Below are 17,349 nucleotides of genomic sequence, written 5' to 3' on the forward strand. Positions count from 1 at the left end.
TACGCTGCCTCCGGGGTTTGGTGCACAAGGCAGGCTGAAGCAGCACTGCTGTCATCCCCACCTCAGCCTGATTTTCACATTCCAGAGCAACAAGTGCTCAAGGATCCCACACGAGAGCCACAGGAGGGTTGGGACCATAGAAATTACAAACTGTTTCACTTCTTGTTTGCTCCCTCCAGCTTGCAGTAACACTTCTGTTTGCAGGTGTTGCCAAAGGAATAAAAGGGAACCAGGTAAAGGAGGCAAGGCCCAGCCTTAGCACAGAGCTGAATGCTGCCATCACAGCCTCCATTCCATTCCATTCCATTCCATTCCATTCCATTCCATTCCTTTTACTGACTCAGATACAGAGTTTTGGTTTAGAAAATATCCCTTGCTTTTAGCCTTCAGGCAACATTTTCCAGAGTAATGCAGACACTGCTCACCTGAAGGTGCTCCCTTTCCCTCGGTTGTGGGCACCATGAACAGGCCCACAGGGTGGCAGAATTCAAGCAGAGACTGTATGCATGTAGAGCTGGAGCATACCACACATTTCCATCCACTGCCTCAAACCCTTTCTTCTCTGTAAGCACTGCCTGCAAACCACGTGAGCAAACAACAGCAGCTCCTACATCATATAGGACAAGCATGCCCCCCCCACTTAATGGATGGTAGCTGCTGAGCTAAGTCCATTTCCTTTCCTCTTCTGGCACCCTGTACAGTATAGCCATCGAAAGGCCTGGGGCAAGGATGAACACTTTCCTTCAACTATAACTGAGGAAAAAACAATCAGTGCCAAGTGAAGGGAATTATTACTTTTTATTACTCTAAAGAGAGGTGTAGATTCTCAGAAGCCCAAAAGACGAGTGCAGGTAGTTGACACCAACATGCAGGCAGGTGAACCAACTTCAGTGTAGAGTATGGGGTACCTCCTGCTACTCCTTCTGTGCAAGAACAAGGGCTGCCCTACCTGAGGAACATCACCATTGCCCTAATTCTGTGCTCTTACCTGTGCTCAGCTTTCAAACATGTGAACAGTCCCACTGTTCCAAAGGTAAGACTGAAGGAGAAAGGGAACACATTTCATATGGACTTCATGGATTGTATTCATTTCCAGACCGAGTCTATTTAGCCAGGAAAGGAGAGGGAAAAGGAAAACTACACAGGCAGTGACAAAAAAAAATTACAATGAACATATGCTTGCTCCCTTAAGCAATGGCCACCCGGGTCAGCCACACTACACAGACACTCCAAGCCAGAGTAGCGGGGGAGCAACACCCTAAAATACAGATTGGCCACACAGCGCCTTCAAGAAATAAACTCAAAAGAAGAATCAACGGAGAGCAGACCCTGCTCCTCTGAGCCAGCAGCAGCTGGCCCAGGGCACGTCAAGCACGCCGCTGGCTGGAGAAGCAGCAGCAGCATAGCTGTCCTCCTGCACAGTCTAATAAAATAAAATGGACAGCAAGGGTTGATCCTGATGAGAGCGCTTCCAAGCTCCGTGTTCATTTTGGCACACCCTTGCCAATGCTACAGAAATGGAGAGAGACTCTTCAGTTCATGCTGAGCTCAGAGCGTAAGCATCAGCCCCACAGATCAGAGAGTCACTTCATGAGGAATAGAACAATATTAAAAAAATAATAATAATAATAAATCAGCAGGATTTGCCCAAGTTTATGAAAGCAGAAGGAAGGACAGACCTCCAACAGGGGCAACAACAACAAAAAAAAAAAAAAAAAAAAAAAAAAAAAGGAAAAAAAAGACAGCACATCTGCGTGAGCTCCGGGATCTGATTTCATTGTACAGCTCTGAGTTCTCTGCTGAGGACAGTCCTACAGGGAGAGAAGGCACATCTCTGCCTCTCACAGCTGGTGGAGGGTTTGTAAAAGCATGTGGCGGGCAAAGGAACAGGAGTCGAGAGCACGGTTTGGTCTGTAGGAAGAAAATAATTATTTACAATAGTAAAGCTTCAAAATTGCATTGTAGTAAACTCTAAGTGCCCAAATAAACACCATGTCAAATACACAGGGCTTGCATGTCCAACAGCCTACACATTTTCCCATCAGTTCTCTCCCTGTTCTCTGGTTCCCATTCAGAGCATGCTGTAAAAATTCTCTCCCCTGTTGCAGACAGTGAGAGAGCTGCCAAGAATCAGAAAATTTATATCCAGAGGTACAAAGATGGGTAGCAGACTGCTTCTCCCTGCGGCCCTGTGCCTCGTTTTTGGCAGCAGGAAGTAGGTGGGAAGAGAATTCCCCTTCCCTCCCTGCAATGGAATTTTCCATACAGATTGCGTTTAGGGCACCTGAAATGCATGAGACAAACCTGCTTATGTTCACATCTTTTCTCACCAAGCCAACACCAACTTCAGTCTCCAGGATTTTTACGTTTTCAAAAAGAGGCAGCGTAACCCTGGAGCCTAAGAGCATCTGTTGGCTTCAGAAATGGCCAAGAGAACCTGTTGTTGGCCTGAAGTACCTGAGATCATATCCTGGAGAAGAGTTAACTGCTTTTGTCCCCACAAAAGCCATTTAATGTCCCACGCCTTCAGGAACATAGCAGGACACAATTTGCAGTTTATTTTCAGTCTCAGTGAGGGATTCATTGAATCACAGAATGGTTGGGTTGGAAGGGACCTCAAAGCCCACCCAATCCCACCCCGTGCCATGGGCAGGGCTGCCATCCACCAGCTCAGGCTGCTCAGGCCCCATCCAACCTGGCCTTGAACCTCCACGGATTTCAGCCATCGTGTTCAGAAAACCCAACCCTGTTTGCAACAGCGCAGGTTGATTGCATCTAGGCAGTGTCCCATTTCTGGGAGCAGAGACACTAAAAAGCTGGTGCTGATCACAGCCAAGCTTTCTCATCTTCCACCCTTAACACCAAACCTCCTCTAACACTACTATGGATTTTCCCCCTTGCTGTGGAATTCAATCGCCTGTTGCTCTGCGGCGGGCAGTTGAAAAAAGACCAGCAATGTGATCCCATCCAACAGCACAGAGCTGCAAAAATAAAATTTAAAAATTCCCCCTAAAAACCACCACAGCTTCTGGAGAGCGACCGGAGGACAGGCAGACATCCCTGGACATTGCTTCCTCCTAAAGGATCATGCAGATGCACAGGTGGGTTCACAGCACCCTCTTGTGTCCAGAAAAGAAAATAAGGACAGAGAGCAGCAGAGTAAGATGGATGCCGCTCCCAGCACATACACCCCAGTTTCATTATTTTTCTGAACAGACAGCACTATCCACAGCATCACTGCTACAAAACAGAGGAGGAGAACCAGTACTCCAGAAGTAACATAGTTACACAGTTTCACTTTCTAGAACTGCTGTTAGCATGGCTGGTTGCTGGACAGGCCACTGCTATGCATCAGCTTTCACAGCTTCAGATACACCACCTGCAAAAATCCTCAGCTCATAACAGCCTGCTTCTAATCCCAGCAGAGCTAAGAGAAGGCTATCAGTATTTGACTGAATCCCTCTTACCCATGGTTTGTACCAGCCACAGCTACTTGAGGCCTTTGCCCTTTACCAGCACAAGATTTCAAGCTTCTGCATACTCCTCACACCAATGAAAATCAGGAAGGCTTAAGCCTTTTCCTGAAACCCACTACGCTGTCCTGACCCTACGTGGCACACAGTCTGTGATGAACCAGGCAGCCACCAAATGCCAAATGGATTTCAGGTGGTTTTCAGTACTGAGACAGTGCTGGACTATTTCTCCCCTCTGCTCCAGAGCCAGTTTTCCTCTGCTTCTTCCTGAAGTTTAAGACTTGCTAACCTAAACCTTGTGTATCAGAGTAAGAAAGATAGAGGGCCAAATTATTAATGCTTAATTTTAGAATAGGTACTTAGTGGGCTTTAACAGAGCAGCTTACATGCAAGCTATTAACCTTCCATTACACCAACTCTCACGGAGAAAGAAGATGGCATGACGAGTACGATACTCACTTTGTGACAAAAGCAGAGAGAACTGGGGCCAGGGATTTAGGGAAATAATCCTGCTGGACCATATGGTTCAAAGTCATAAGAATACCATAAAGGCTCGGGACAGCTTTGATCTTCTCTTCGCTCTGAGAAAAGGACAAGAAGATGGAAATCAAGCATCAGGCAGTCACTGCTTTATCCGATTCACTGCAGATGACCAAGGCAATGAACTCCCTGTAGAATGAGGTTCTCTCATACACAGTAGTAAATACTGTTCACAAGGTTAAGCATGATGTTCCTCAAGACCAAGGTGGCCAACTCTATAGCCTCCCTGCACCAACATCTGAAATGTTACCACATTGAGGGTACTCTAGTACATATAACTTAAATATTAGTCACTGATTGCATCAGCAGTAGGGAAAAGGAAGTAACGAACATGCAAGCAGAACAACCAAACCTCAGAGGCTCTGTGTCAAAGTGCTCTCCTGTGGAATTCTACTTGATTTTATCAAGAACTGAGTTGCCTTAATTACACAACTTTCTCTCGCATTATTCTGTAGCTCAGTTTTATGCCACCTCCAGCTCTTTGTCAGGATGCCTCCAGAACCTGAAGCACCATTCCCAGCACTGCTCTCGCACTCATGAATAAGGTAAAGTTATTACCATTCCTCCTCCTGCTTATACCACAATGCAGAATTTCTTCTTGCTCCTAACATGACACTGACCTACACGCCCCAACTTTCATACCGTTTTCATTTATTTTTCCACTGCTATCCTCTTAATCTCTTCATTCTGTAGACAGGAACAAGACAGCCATTTCTGGGTATGTGACCTTATATTTCATGGTGCTAAGGATATCTGTTGCCCACGTGCTTCCACTTATGTGGGACAGAAAGTTATGAAGCTGTTCCCTCTCCACACATGCCTAATTCATCAGCAGTCCCCCACAGGTGACAACAACTGGTTGGCTGATCCTTGAGGCCATTATTATCCACACGACTTCCTGCCACAGCTTTTCCAGAGCATGAGTCTGTGCTTAGTGCTTCATACATCTGTTATTTTCTGGATGGGATAAGAGGTAGGTGGCAGTGCCCAAAACAAGCATTCTGCAGAGCAGAAAGCCATCCTGGGTTCTGTAGACCTGTGAAGAGGGATGCTCAGTTTTGGTCCCATTTGAATCTACACAGGGACGGGCTAAATGGATTTTTAAGGACACGAAGGATGTGACCCGCATGTTAACAGCCTTCTGTTCCCTGAGCTGGATATTAGCAGAAGGAGATTCATAAACTTAATTAAGAGGAGGCTGCTAGAATACAGACATTCTGCAGCTTAGAATCATTTTGGCCCAAGCTTCCATTTTCAGTTTCCAAGTCTTGAGAAAAAATGATCCTTGCAGCCCTAGTAGGCAAAAATATTGAAGTCTGCAGACAGAACCTCTCCCCAAGGTATCTCACTGAAGGTAATGCTATAGGTATTCTGATGCAGTTTGCAGGCTCCTGTCGTCTCTTGGGAGGAAGTCTATTCCATATAAAGATGTATTTAACACTAGAGTGACGTGGAGAGAAGTTAAATGCTACTGATCAAACACGAGAAGTTGGATATTTGTTTGAGACGTGCTACTATAAGATGCCCTAAAGGACCGTGGTTAATAACAATATTACACATCAGACACCTGGACAAAGGGTTTGTCTGTTTGATTAGACATCTGGAAGAGCCTATAGACCAGCAGCATGACCCTCCCTACCTTTAAGGGATGTCTGGGAATTCAGAGCACAGAAAACAGAAGAGGTACAAATTGCTGACACCATCTTCATCCTAATGCAATCTTGCAATTTTTGCCGGCCCTGCAGACTTCTATTGTCCCCGGGCATTAGGCATGCACAGGCACCCAGCTGTTTCCATGGTAACATAATTACCCCAAGCCCAACCAGACTGGTTTTCAACAGCCTAAGCAGACCATAACTTAACTCTTTCCTGCTTCCTCACCTTAAGTAGCCCCATATGGATCAAGAGTCTTGTGATGAACGCATCTGAATTAAACGTGGCAGAAGAGAAAGCTTTTTTCATCAAGGCATCTAAAAAAGAAATACATCACATGAAACAATACAGAAAGGGACCCTGTAAAAAAATTCAAGATCACAACTGACCATATCCATCATTTGTTGAAGGAATTTTGAGAGGTAATGTGCCCAGGATTAGGTAGAATCTCTGAAACCAAGACAGAGAAGATCTGGTCCTTAAGTATAAGGCCTGATACTGGGGTTTAAGTGGAAAAAAAATAGCACAAAATCTTACAGTCAAGTTTCAAATGCAGCTTGATCTCTATCCTATGCAGCACGAGATGTTCTACTCAGTGTATTTGTACTTGGAAGCACATGTGCATATGTACAATATACACATCATCAGTTGAAGTAGAGCAGTAGACCTAAAAGCTTGAGATGTAAAGGCCAGCAAGATTTCACCTTTCTTTTGAAGCCAAGTTCTCACTGTATTCCTTTTGTTCAGTTGTTCCCTAGGCTTCCTTGGGACCAATATCCTGCCGCTAGCTGTGGGCAAACCAGTGTTTTATCTTCTCTTGTCTACAAGGTAAAAAAGGCACAATCTTGACTTCTGACTGTTGTAGTTTCTTGGAGTGAACACAACCCACTACAGCAGCTGCAGAGCAGTGCGGGTCATTCACTAGGGACCTCCTCATCAACTCGCAGTTACTCTTCTGGAAAGAAAGCAATTACTAGGTACCACTTTCCCCTACAAAGCAGGAGTAATAAGGAAGAGCTCTGGTGTCAAGGTAATACATGCACAAGCATGATTCAGGCAACGCATGCATCCTGCATGCCATTTTTTGTGGGAGACAACTCACAACGGGCAGCAGTCAAGGCTGGCACACACTCAGTGAAATGCCAACAGACTACTTTTGGCTGCCTGGACCTACACACCACTCCAGTTAACCCTGTATTAATTTACTGTTTTACAGACAATAGCTAAGTCTCACCAATGTATTACCAACGTCTCACCAATGTATGTATTCCAAACTAAGAAAATGCTAACTAAGGGAACACACACTTGTTTCAAATAAATCACTCTAAATGGCCTTACAACCAATGGATCCATTTCTTTTGCACAGTACTGATAGGTAACTCACGGATGGGGAAACTGTACTGCTGCATCATTTGGAAAATAGATGAAAGCAAGTGGTCAAAGTGCACAGGTGTTGTTTGGAATTCCAGTTTCTCAATGAGAAAATGAAGGGATGCTGTTAGTACACTCATAAATCAAACCTACCCATTCTGTGCTGTACAGTGAGAAACAGTCCCTTGTTTTACAGTACCTACTGTGCCTTAATAACTAATTGTAACTAATAAAGAGGTACACTAGATAAGAGATCTCTCTTTACATTCTCTTAAAACTAAATTGGAAGGCTACTTCCTGTACTTTTCAAATGAGCAGCCTTGGAAAAAAAAACAAAAAAACAACAAAAAAAAAAAACAACCTGATCTTGAGACACAGAACTATTGGCTATTGATAGCACAGCATCAAGGAGATTCAGGTAAGGGCAACACACGACCACAAAGACAGCAACGAGAGACACTCCTCATCAAACTTTGGAAGCATAAGACTTCTTTCATTTAGAACAAGTCTTTACTTCCACTCCACACAACAGCATGTCACAGCTTGGTACTTTGTAATCTGGGGTGTCCTGCTACCAGAATCAACCAATTGAATACCCAGCTCACAAAGGCCTTCCTTTGCTTTGCACTGCATCGCATCCTTAAGTGAAGAAAGATTGTCACCTGTTGTTTCATGCACTGCTGTTTTTACTGGGGCTTCATCTTTGAAGACTGAAGATATCCTTAAGAGAGCTGTAACTACTTTCTCTACATCAGATGTATCTGTCTGAAAGGCAAGGAAAAAAAAAAGTTAAGTGGTAGCCAAATAGAGAAGCTGGATCTGTGCCAACAGCAGTGACAAGAAATACAGCCTCCAGCTGACTGACATCAGTTTTGCCTTGGCCACACTACAAGACATAAGCAACACTATGAAACAAAGTTACTCTGTGTAAAACACCTAGGGTGCCTGTGCAAATATTAAATGCACCACCTGCTTCCACAAGGTTCCTCAGGGAAGAACGAGGGAGAAGCAGCAAGTCTAGGACTGAGAGAAAGTTAGCACTTCTCGGGATTAATGATCCTGAGACAGAGTCAAGTGCAGCAAACCACAGGCTCACCTACCTGCTGAGCTATCAGCACAGAACACTTTGGCCCTAGCCGCAGCAGCTTCTCAGGTGATGGGAAAGCAAGGAATGTGGCAACATCCACAGGAGGAGACGGCACGGGAGTTGAATCCTGAAACACGCAGAATCCATCTCAAGTTTACTCTTAAAAGCAAATAAATTGGTACAGCAAGGACTTGCAAAGGCACATCAGGTCAGAATTTGTTTTACTTTAAAACTATTTAAGGCTGGAATGAAGCTAGAGTTAAAACAGACACAATATTCTAGCACGACTGCATGGCAGCGCACATGCAAGGTTCTTACCACACTCTGAAGATGGGGAGACTTTTTCCACCCACATCTGTCACAATGGCTGCTCAGTCTGTACCACTACATGTGTGCACACGCAGCCTTTAACAAAACAGCTTGCCAAGTCACCCATTTTCTTCACCTTCTGCATGTTATCTCCCTGCCTGTTACCACAGAGCCAGTCCATGCAGGAATGTGAATTCCTGCCAGCACTGCAAACTCTCTCTAAATCTTGTACCCTCCTCAGCTCTTCTCCAGACAGTAAACAAATGTATCCTGAAGTAAACTTACCTGTGAACTAATTATTTTCTTAGGAGTCATCGAGTCCTGTTCTCCCTGTCCTCTTTCCTTCAGCTGTTGCTGTTCCACCTCCTCCTCTTCTTCTTCCTCTTCCTCTTCTTCTTCTTCCTCCTCCTCCTCCTCTTCATCATCCTCCTCTTCCCCTTCATCATCACTAAAGTTAGAGAGTTCACATATTCCATTAATCACATACTTGCAATTCCCATATGCTGGTATTCAATTTTTATTTTCCAAGAACAAAAAAGCAGCCTCTCCTCAAGACTCAGTGCAAGAAGTACACCTTCACTACAACACATTAGGAAGCCACCTGAGACTTCAGCCATCCAGTTGACAGTGGTAAGCAAAAAATGTAGTCAGTAACTGACACCGAATTAATTCTATCAATGAAAATAGTGTACAAGGCTTATCCTGCTTATGTTACAGCACTCCACACTGCTCAGACCAACATCCAACTGCAATTACAGTTCTTACCTTAAACAAAGTAAGTGTTAATAAAAATTGGTAGAAAACTTCTCATTTAAATTCTGGTGCCCTCTTACCTCAACGATCCCAGCACAGCTGCCATATTGAAGCCTTCAAGGATCTCCTGCAGTTGCTCACACCCCTCTTCACCCAGGCAGTTACCTGCATCCAGGGAAAAAGGGAATACATTCAAAAGATGCACACAAGCTTGTTCTTGGGAACACTGTTACAGATTCTTATCTATATCTGTTTAAGTTAAAAAATAATATCAGTAATTTCTACATCAAGGCTTGGAGGCGGCGATGCAGACTTCAGTTATTGGAATCAAACAGCTGTTTAACAGATTCCAGAAGCATTACACAACACTTGGAGACAGACAAAAGCCTCTGCTGTTCAGAAAGTCTTGGAGAAACTTCCTGCTAGTTCTGTAAACAGCTGTTAGTCCCAGCAGTTCTGAAATGCAGAGACTTGGGTACGAAAGGCAAAAGCCCACAGTGGTCAAAATCTCCTACTCCTCTGTAGAGATCCGCACAGAAGTTTTTACTTACAATTTTGAAGTATCTAAGATCACCCTGAACAGTTTTTAAAAGTTGTGTTGAGAACAGCTACAGGTATCACTCCCATCCTTCTACCTTATGGGATGTACTGAAACTACTGAACTCTAACAACTGCCTGAGTTCACATCTTAAGACTGCCTTCAGAATCTAACCACTTCTGTTCCAGCATCACCCAACCTCGTAACCATTTTTTAAATGCCAGATACTGTAACACCAGCACAGGTGATCCTGTAACCACTCTTTCTAGTGGTTTCTAGTTGGGGTCAGACTACATGTGCTTTTACCTAGCAAGCTTACTTACCATTGAGATCCAGCTTCTCCAACTCTACCTTATCTTCAATAGCTTCAGCTACAGACAGAGCAGCGTCTCGTTTGATCTCACAAAAGGACAAATTCAGTTCCTAAGAAGCAAAAAACCACTTGTTTACATAATTCCTGTAATATCTATCATCCTCATAAGCTTCACATGCTCACAAGCTTTCTGGAAAGATTCTAATTTGAAAAGGCCCTTAGGAAAAACAGATTTTTAACTGGAAGTGACATTTCTCTGCCTCATTTAAACAATTTAAATGAGTTTAAATTTTAAACAAAGTATTTTGAAACATACCATAATAAAAGCAACCACTTCAGTTAAACAGCCACAAAGACCACACGCTATTATGACTGCTCCCCTAAAAGGTAGCACCTGTTCCAGCCCTTAGCAATCAGCTGGTTGAATACTTTCACTTACTCAAGAAGCACTTAGAGAACCAACGGGAAGAATTGTGGAACCACTTAAAGGAAGAAAGGCACGTTAGCTCCTTAATTTCCTCTCGTCCTCTCATGCTGCCCTGGGATTCAGCAGCATGTCCAGTCTGCTCAGGTAGCACAGACTGCCCTGTTGTGTTACCTTCTCCCAGAAATTGAAGATTTTTGTTTCTAAGCACATTCTACACCAGCAGAGCCCAGCTATCAGTCACACAACGAGGTCAGAACTCATACTTCAAGTTTTACTGAGGAACGGTAGCTGCTATACTGAACGAAATGCACATTTGCCTTTTAGTATTTACATTTCAAGTTACAGCCTCCTAAAGACAAACTACACCATCCCCCACCACTTCACATAGTGTTCTTCAATCCTTTCCTGAGATTTAATATTAACAACAGAAGGGAAGTTGTTCTTGAACACAATGAATCAGTTACTATTGCTTCATACTACTCTCCCTTAACCATTTCTGCTCTGGAAGAGCAGGGTTTAATTTCCAACTGTTCACACAGACAGTCTCATTACAATCCTTACTTAAGCCTACCTGGGAAACTCAGAAATAAGTTCTGGAGGAACCAGCAGAAGCTTGAGGAAAGGATCTCACAACACAAGGCACCTAATTCTTACTGTACCAGATTCATACACGTAGATAAACATTAGCACTGCAGCAGTGCTGAATTTTTGGTTTTATCTGTAAGCTTCCAAAAATAGGAATTGTGTTCAGCATCTGTCCCAGTGCAGCTGTGACCCTAGAGAGGTGTATCTAGAGATTGTAGTTCACTTATATTACTGACTTGACAACATTTCACAAAGGCCAATGCCAGTGAAATTTAAACACTGATACAGGAGGTGAAACAAAAAAAACTACTGTTTGAACCTTTGATACATCCCCAAAACAAGAAAAGGCAACAACTGTATCAACACTGAAATGATGTAGAGATCACAAGATATTCAGGAAGACAGATATCTCAGTCTGCTCTCATGACTCTCAGGGGTTCTAAAAGCAGATACTTCCATTATTAGACTTTCTGAAGAGCAACTGCTAAGCTGAACCAGCAGCTTAAAAAACCTAAGTGGGACCTAATCAGATTACTGGTATACCTTCACGCAGAACAGTCTCACATGGATGTGGTGATGCCACTAATCTACAACTTCATCGCTTTCAGTTACAGGCACAGAGCTGCACTGAGGAGAAAGCCACCTTAAAGTAATCAGTAGCAGTAGGAGAATGGACACGAAGCCAAGTAACAGAAAATTAGTCATTTTCAAAAGAGACTCAAAGCTGAACAGCAGAAGGCAGTACCTTTAATTTATGAAGTCCTTCTTTAAGAGCATCAGCAATGGCAAGAGCACCCTTGGAACGCACCAGGCAGTCTCCAAAGTTGATCACTTCAACCTGCCGAAGTGCTTTCAGAGTCTGCAAGACAACACAAAGTTGACGGTACAGACGTACAAACCAAATGTGATATCACTTCTGGAAGGTCATCCTTCCCACCTCATTGTGGTACGTGGCTGCACCAAGCCACAGACTGATGCTGACTGACTACATTTGAAGAGACTGGGAGGTGGAAGACAAATCAACCACTTGGAACAACTCACCTCTGCCATGGCCACAGCTCCTTTCTCTGTGAAGGTGTTGTCATTCAAATTTATAACCTTCAGCAATGAATTGATAGCAAAGGCCTGGGCCAGTGCTGTGATGCCAGGATGGTTGATTCCATTCTGTGGCATATGGACCTCTTCTAGAGTCCCAATGATCTGCGAAAGGATGCAGATACAAAAAAGGCTGTTAGAAGACACATTTCAACTTAAGAATATAGGACTCCACTCTTTTTTGCTCAAAATCTACTTGCAATTAAGAAGTCCGTTAGTTCTTCTACACAGAATTACTTAGCAGCAATTGTATCACAAATCTAAGTGAAATATATAGCTTGTGGCAAGCATCTAATAAGTTATGGGTAGCTCCATGCTAGTATGTCTATTCTAGATACCTCAAAACAAGAGTTCTCAGTTTGAGGTTCAACCCTCAAACAAAGAAAAAAAAAAAAAAAAAAAAAAAAAAAATCACTAGTTAGCTACTATATTTTATTATATTAACTCATGGGTTGAGATAAAAGCTATTTACTATGTCAGAAGAGAAGAAAAATACATTAGTTGCAATGCTACCCACTCACCAACACCCAGCTAACGCCACAACTGCCCACCAAAAGACAGCCCACCAACAACGCAAGGTCCCACGTGCATATCACAAAACACAGTAATTCATCCAATTTTTATAGTCATTCAGTCTCAGTTCCTTTTGAATCGCTTTGTTACATGCCTCTCAAGTACCTAAGTCTTGTTTTTGCCATGATTACCAGTTAGTCAACCCAGAAAGACCTCCATAAAAAAAAAGAGCAACCTATAAACCACAAAATCATCATTAACACATTTTACAATATGCATTATCACTCAGAAGACATTTTTAGCAGCAGTGGAGGAAAGCAAAGAGATGTAGGTGGCACCAACCACAGAGACCTCTCTTCCTCCAATGAAAGTGGAAGTTGATCAGAGACAGCTAGAAAAGTTGAGATCTCACAGGCTGATGCCAGCAAAAACAGCAGGTTGCTCCTGCCAATTGACTGAACAACTAAGCAAGGAAATCACTAGTACCTAATCACTTGCTCCACCTATCCCAGCACCAGACAACGTCCATTAGTACAAAGGAAGGAGAAGGAATAGGACCAAGAATTTACTAAGGAGATTCCTATTCCTCCTACTTGACACAGCAACTAGTTACGTGCTTGGAAACTCAGTCACGGAAACATTCAGCCATCCATTCTAATCACACCCGTTGAAGATTCCAGTCTCAGCAGCAAAGAGCATTGCTACTTCAAGTGACTTGACAGCCAGCCATTGTTTCCAAGCCATGGCAAGCTCTGCGAGTGCTATGTGCTACCTCTACCATCAACACTTAAATATACCTTGCTCCCACTTGCTGACAAGAGCTGGTTTGATACTTACTCCAAAGGCTTCAGCCAGCGCAGTGGCACCATCGTTCTCCAGACGATTTCTGCCAGCCACAAATATCTTCAAAGCAAGAGGCTTGCCCTGGGCACTTGATTTCCTGTGACATTCTTTCAGGGCAGCAGCCAATATCTAAAGGAAGCAGAAGTGGTTTATACAGCCTCACCATTTCATTGTGAACGCCAAACGTTTTGTGTATCCAACTCTCAAGCAATAATACTTCAGACACTGACAAAATACACTTGCTTCTACAATAAGTTACACAAGAAAACTGCTACTGCAACACCTGCACATAAAATCCCTAGGACAGAAGAGATGATTTTGCAGTAGAATACATCGATCCCAGTAACATTTGGTTAATAAATATGTAAATGAACGGGTAATAATGACAGTCAGTCTGCTTTTCTGCTTCATCAAATGGGCACCCTTCAGTGCTAGGCTTGGTTTTCTCACATCTCCAAGGATTTTAGTTCTCTTGACATGGAATCTAAAGTCTAAGACAGACCTGTTTTCCTACCATGGAAATTATTATATTTCAGGAATTTGTCAGTATAAACACAGAGGGAAGGGATCATGACAGACTGGAGAAGTGGGACAGGAGGATTCTCATGAAGATCAAAGGACAACACCAGTTCTAGCTCCTGGGGAGAAACAGCCCAGTGTAGAAGTATACACTGGTTGCCAAACATAGCAAAACAGCTTAGTAGTGAAAAAAAAAAACAAGACAAAAAAACAACAATTGGGAATCCTGATGAAGTGCACCATATACTTGCAGCCAAGAAAGCCTACTGGGTTGCCGTGGAAGAAAGCGGCTTAAAGAAGGCAGTGTCAAACAAATGTTACAGACTGATGCAGAGAAAATTCCATTTAAAAAAAACACAGATACAAAAAAAAAAAAAACAAACAAAAAAAAAAAAAAACCAACCAAACCAAACACTTTTTTTTACTGCAAAGGTTGTCAAACACTGGGGTAGATTATCCAGAGAGCCAGTGAAGTCTTCATCTTCTGAGATACTCAAAACCTGACTAGATATAGCCCTGAGCAAGCTGGCCTGGTTGCTTTGAGCAGGAGAGCTGGGCTAGATGACCACCAAATATCCCTTCCAAACCCAATCATTCTGTGATTCTGCATAGGGAAGTCTGAAACCAAGTCCTGGCTCTGACCTCACCCCCAGTAAAGAGACCACTTTTACCTTGCCACCACCAATGCCCATGCCACAGTTATTGAGCTTGAGTTCCTGCAGGGTGTAACAGGCAGGGCTCTTCAGCAACGCCTCAAAGCCACGCACACCATCTGGCCCAAAGGCATTGTCACTCAGATCCAGCTCCACCAGCTGGGCTCCAGCAGTGATGAGTGCATCCCCCAAAGAGATCTGCAGGGAAATGAGTGACAGGGGTGAGGGGAAGGAGTGGACTGTTACTGACAGCAGTGCTGCAGTGGTGAGGTGAGACAGTGATGCTGCAAAAAAAATTCTGTTCTGAAGATATTCTGTGAAGTTGCCTGGAGAAATAAAGCTCCACAGCTAAAGCCAGAGCAGGAGTCACACAAAGCAAGCTAAAGATAACTGCAAGGAAGTTACCAAGAACTGTCTCATCTCTTTAGGCCAAATACTTCTCCAGCTCATACAGAAGGAGCTAAAAAACACATTACTTATTCTGAGACACTTAGTGTTAACATACAGAGAAAAACTCACTAACGAAGTCCCAGAAATACACTCCCACAAAAAGCATGGCAGGTGAGAAGTTATATTAGGCGGAAGTCTCAGATCTAGTTTTCACTTACCAAAGCAGGAGGGATCTCAGATCTTAGCCTCCCAGTAAACATGTCACTCCAATGACACCTCTAAAATAAGAAACATGCAGATAGGAGCCATGAAAAAAATATTTAGGACACAATCGTACAGAAATTTACACATACAAGATGCATTACATTAGTATGGACAGCTTAACGTTGCCTGCTGTGGCCTTGCCATTTGATTGTGCTAAGGAAACAGTGACAACTAATACCACAGCTGCTTTCTTGGAAGGACATTAAGCCACCATAATGCATATTGCAAATAACAGTATACAAGAATTGTTGCTTGCATTTGAGCTGGGCTTCTCTTCTGCTGAGAAAGTTACCAATGGAAAAATCAGTAGGAAACTGAAAGACTGGAACATAAGTGCATTTTACTAAGGGATGGAGCTCAACAATCTGGATTGACTCGAAAAGCCACAAGTGGGTGAATCAACGTTTCATACTCCTCTCCTGCAAAGAGCAGTGCCTCTAGCAGCACAGCATCCTTCTAACATTAGGATGAAAGAATAGTAGGGAAACACAGCTTGGACACAGAAAAACCTTCTGGCGCGTATCCTCCATCAATTCCTTCATTATTCAGATATTGTATGAAACATCACTCACAGAAGAGCTGACCATTCTCCAGCTTTGTGGCCACAGGTCTTTGTCTACAGATGTTGCCTCCACAGAGAGGCTCTTTCTTGCACAGCTTCCCAGCTCTAAGATTGGAAGCTTTTTGAATAGGAACAGTTAGGAACACAGGAAGTGCTCCTCCCACTATCCCAAAGTCTCCAAGTTCTGCTATATTGTCATATGGTTATTCTTATCACTGGAAGAACAAAGTATAAGCTTTAGGGCTAACTCAAGAAGAGTGCAGATAGGCCTACAGTGTTTCTATAAAACTTTTCCCGCCCCCACCACCCACTTGAAGGTCTCACCTTGAGCTCTGACTTCTTCTCCAAGGCTTTAGCAATAACCTTCGCTGCCTCCACACCCACTGTGTTGCCTTCTAGACGCAATGCTTCCAGGCCATCAAATTCCTCAATTTGTTTGATCACTTCTTCAGCTGGAAAAAAACACACAGTATTCAGTTGGCCTTGTGATTACCATCTTAGATATCACAATAACAGTAACACAGTGAGGCAGAAGTATTTGCTAAACGCAACACTTAGCAAGAACATCTGAGTAACACTATCTGAAACAATCCTGAAACAGCAATGGAGAACACAGCTACAGTGTCAGGTCCCTAGACCGAATGCCCTCCATCCACCATCCTCTCTCCCCTTTCATGATTTATTTCTATTATTACTTTGTCAAATGTGAGGTCGGCTGCATAAGTTTGATTCCTCTGCCATTCAGCACATAGTTTAGCAATGCAGGCATCAACAAAGACAAAAGGCCTAAAATATGATGGCAACGGGTGCCACATCAACAGGAATGAGTTCCCACTTACTGGCAGAAATAGATGCCTGTTTAGCAAATGTGACAGAGTGGAACAATTGTACTCTGGAATACTCCTATTCAAAGCAAAGGTGCAGGCTGCAGTCTCTCTCCTGCCACTGACATACCCAAACTCTTTCCTCAAATTTCAGTGGCTTTGCACTATTAATATGGCACATAAAAAGCACCACTGTTAGAGTCAGTAAAGAAGGTAGACAGTATATCAAATAATATCTCTGAAGAACATACTGTTTTTTCATGTAGCAGAAATGTTGGTCTAAATGTGTCTTTTCTCTTACCATCTTCAGCTGTGTTGAGTTTCAGGCTCTGGCCTTTGAAGCTCAACTGTCCGCCACCCACTTTGGTTTTGGCAAGCGACTCTGCAAGCTTAGCGATGTCTTCTGATGCCATTTTTCTGCTTTCCCAGTGCTAAGAGCTGTCAATTAAAACAAATGGTCACCATCAAAAAGATAAACTATAATACATAATCTGTATTAGCAATCATCTTTATAATCACTAACATGCTGGTGTTATTTCCTGAGATACCTAATTGAGTATTCAGTGTCACTACTGTTTTCCCCATAGCTCGCTTACAACCACCAAGCTAGATTAACATTTCAAAGCCAGCCAGACGG

At 43.2% G+C, this 17,349-nt stretch overlaps 1 protein-coding gene across 1 annotated transcript; it reads right to left on the reverse strand.

Annotated features, from left to right (window-relative positions):
* Positions 1-1,841: 1,841 nt before the first annotated feature.
* On the reverse strand, positions 1,842-17,125 carry RANGAP1 (Ran GTPase activating protein 1; the record flags this gene model as incomplete). The annotated part of the gene is made up of 15 exons (XM_079547566.1): positions 1,842-1,911; positions 3,933-4,054; positions 5,895-5,983; positions 7,700-7,802; positions 8,138-8,251; positions 8,719-8,881; positions 9,267-9,351; positions 10,048-10,147; positions 11,795-11,908; positions 12,091-12,249; positions 13,495-13,629; positions 14,691-14,870; positions 15,281-15,340; positions 16,213-16,340; positions 17,014-17,125. 15 exons carry the CDS (start codon positions 17,123-17,125, stop codon positions 1,842-1,844), a joined length of 1,734 nt encoding a protein of 577 aa, XP_079403692.1.
* Between the last annotated feature and the right edge of the window lie 224 nt (positions 17,126-17,349).

The sequence above is a fragment of the Tetrao urogallus genome (assembly GCF_951394365.1).
Source record: "Tetrao urogallus genome assembly, chromosome: 1".
Lineage (NCBI taxonomy): Eukaryota > Metazoa > Chordata > Aves > Galliformes > Phasianidae > Tetrao > Tetrao urogallus.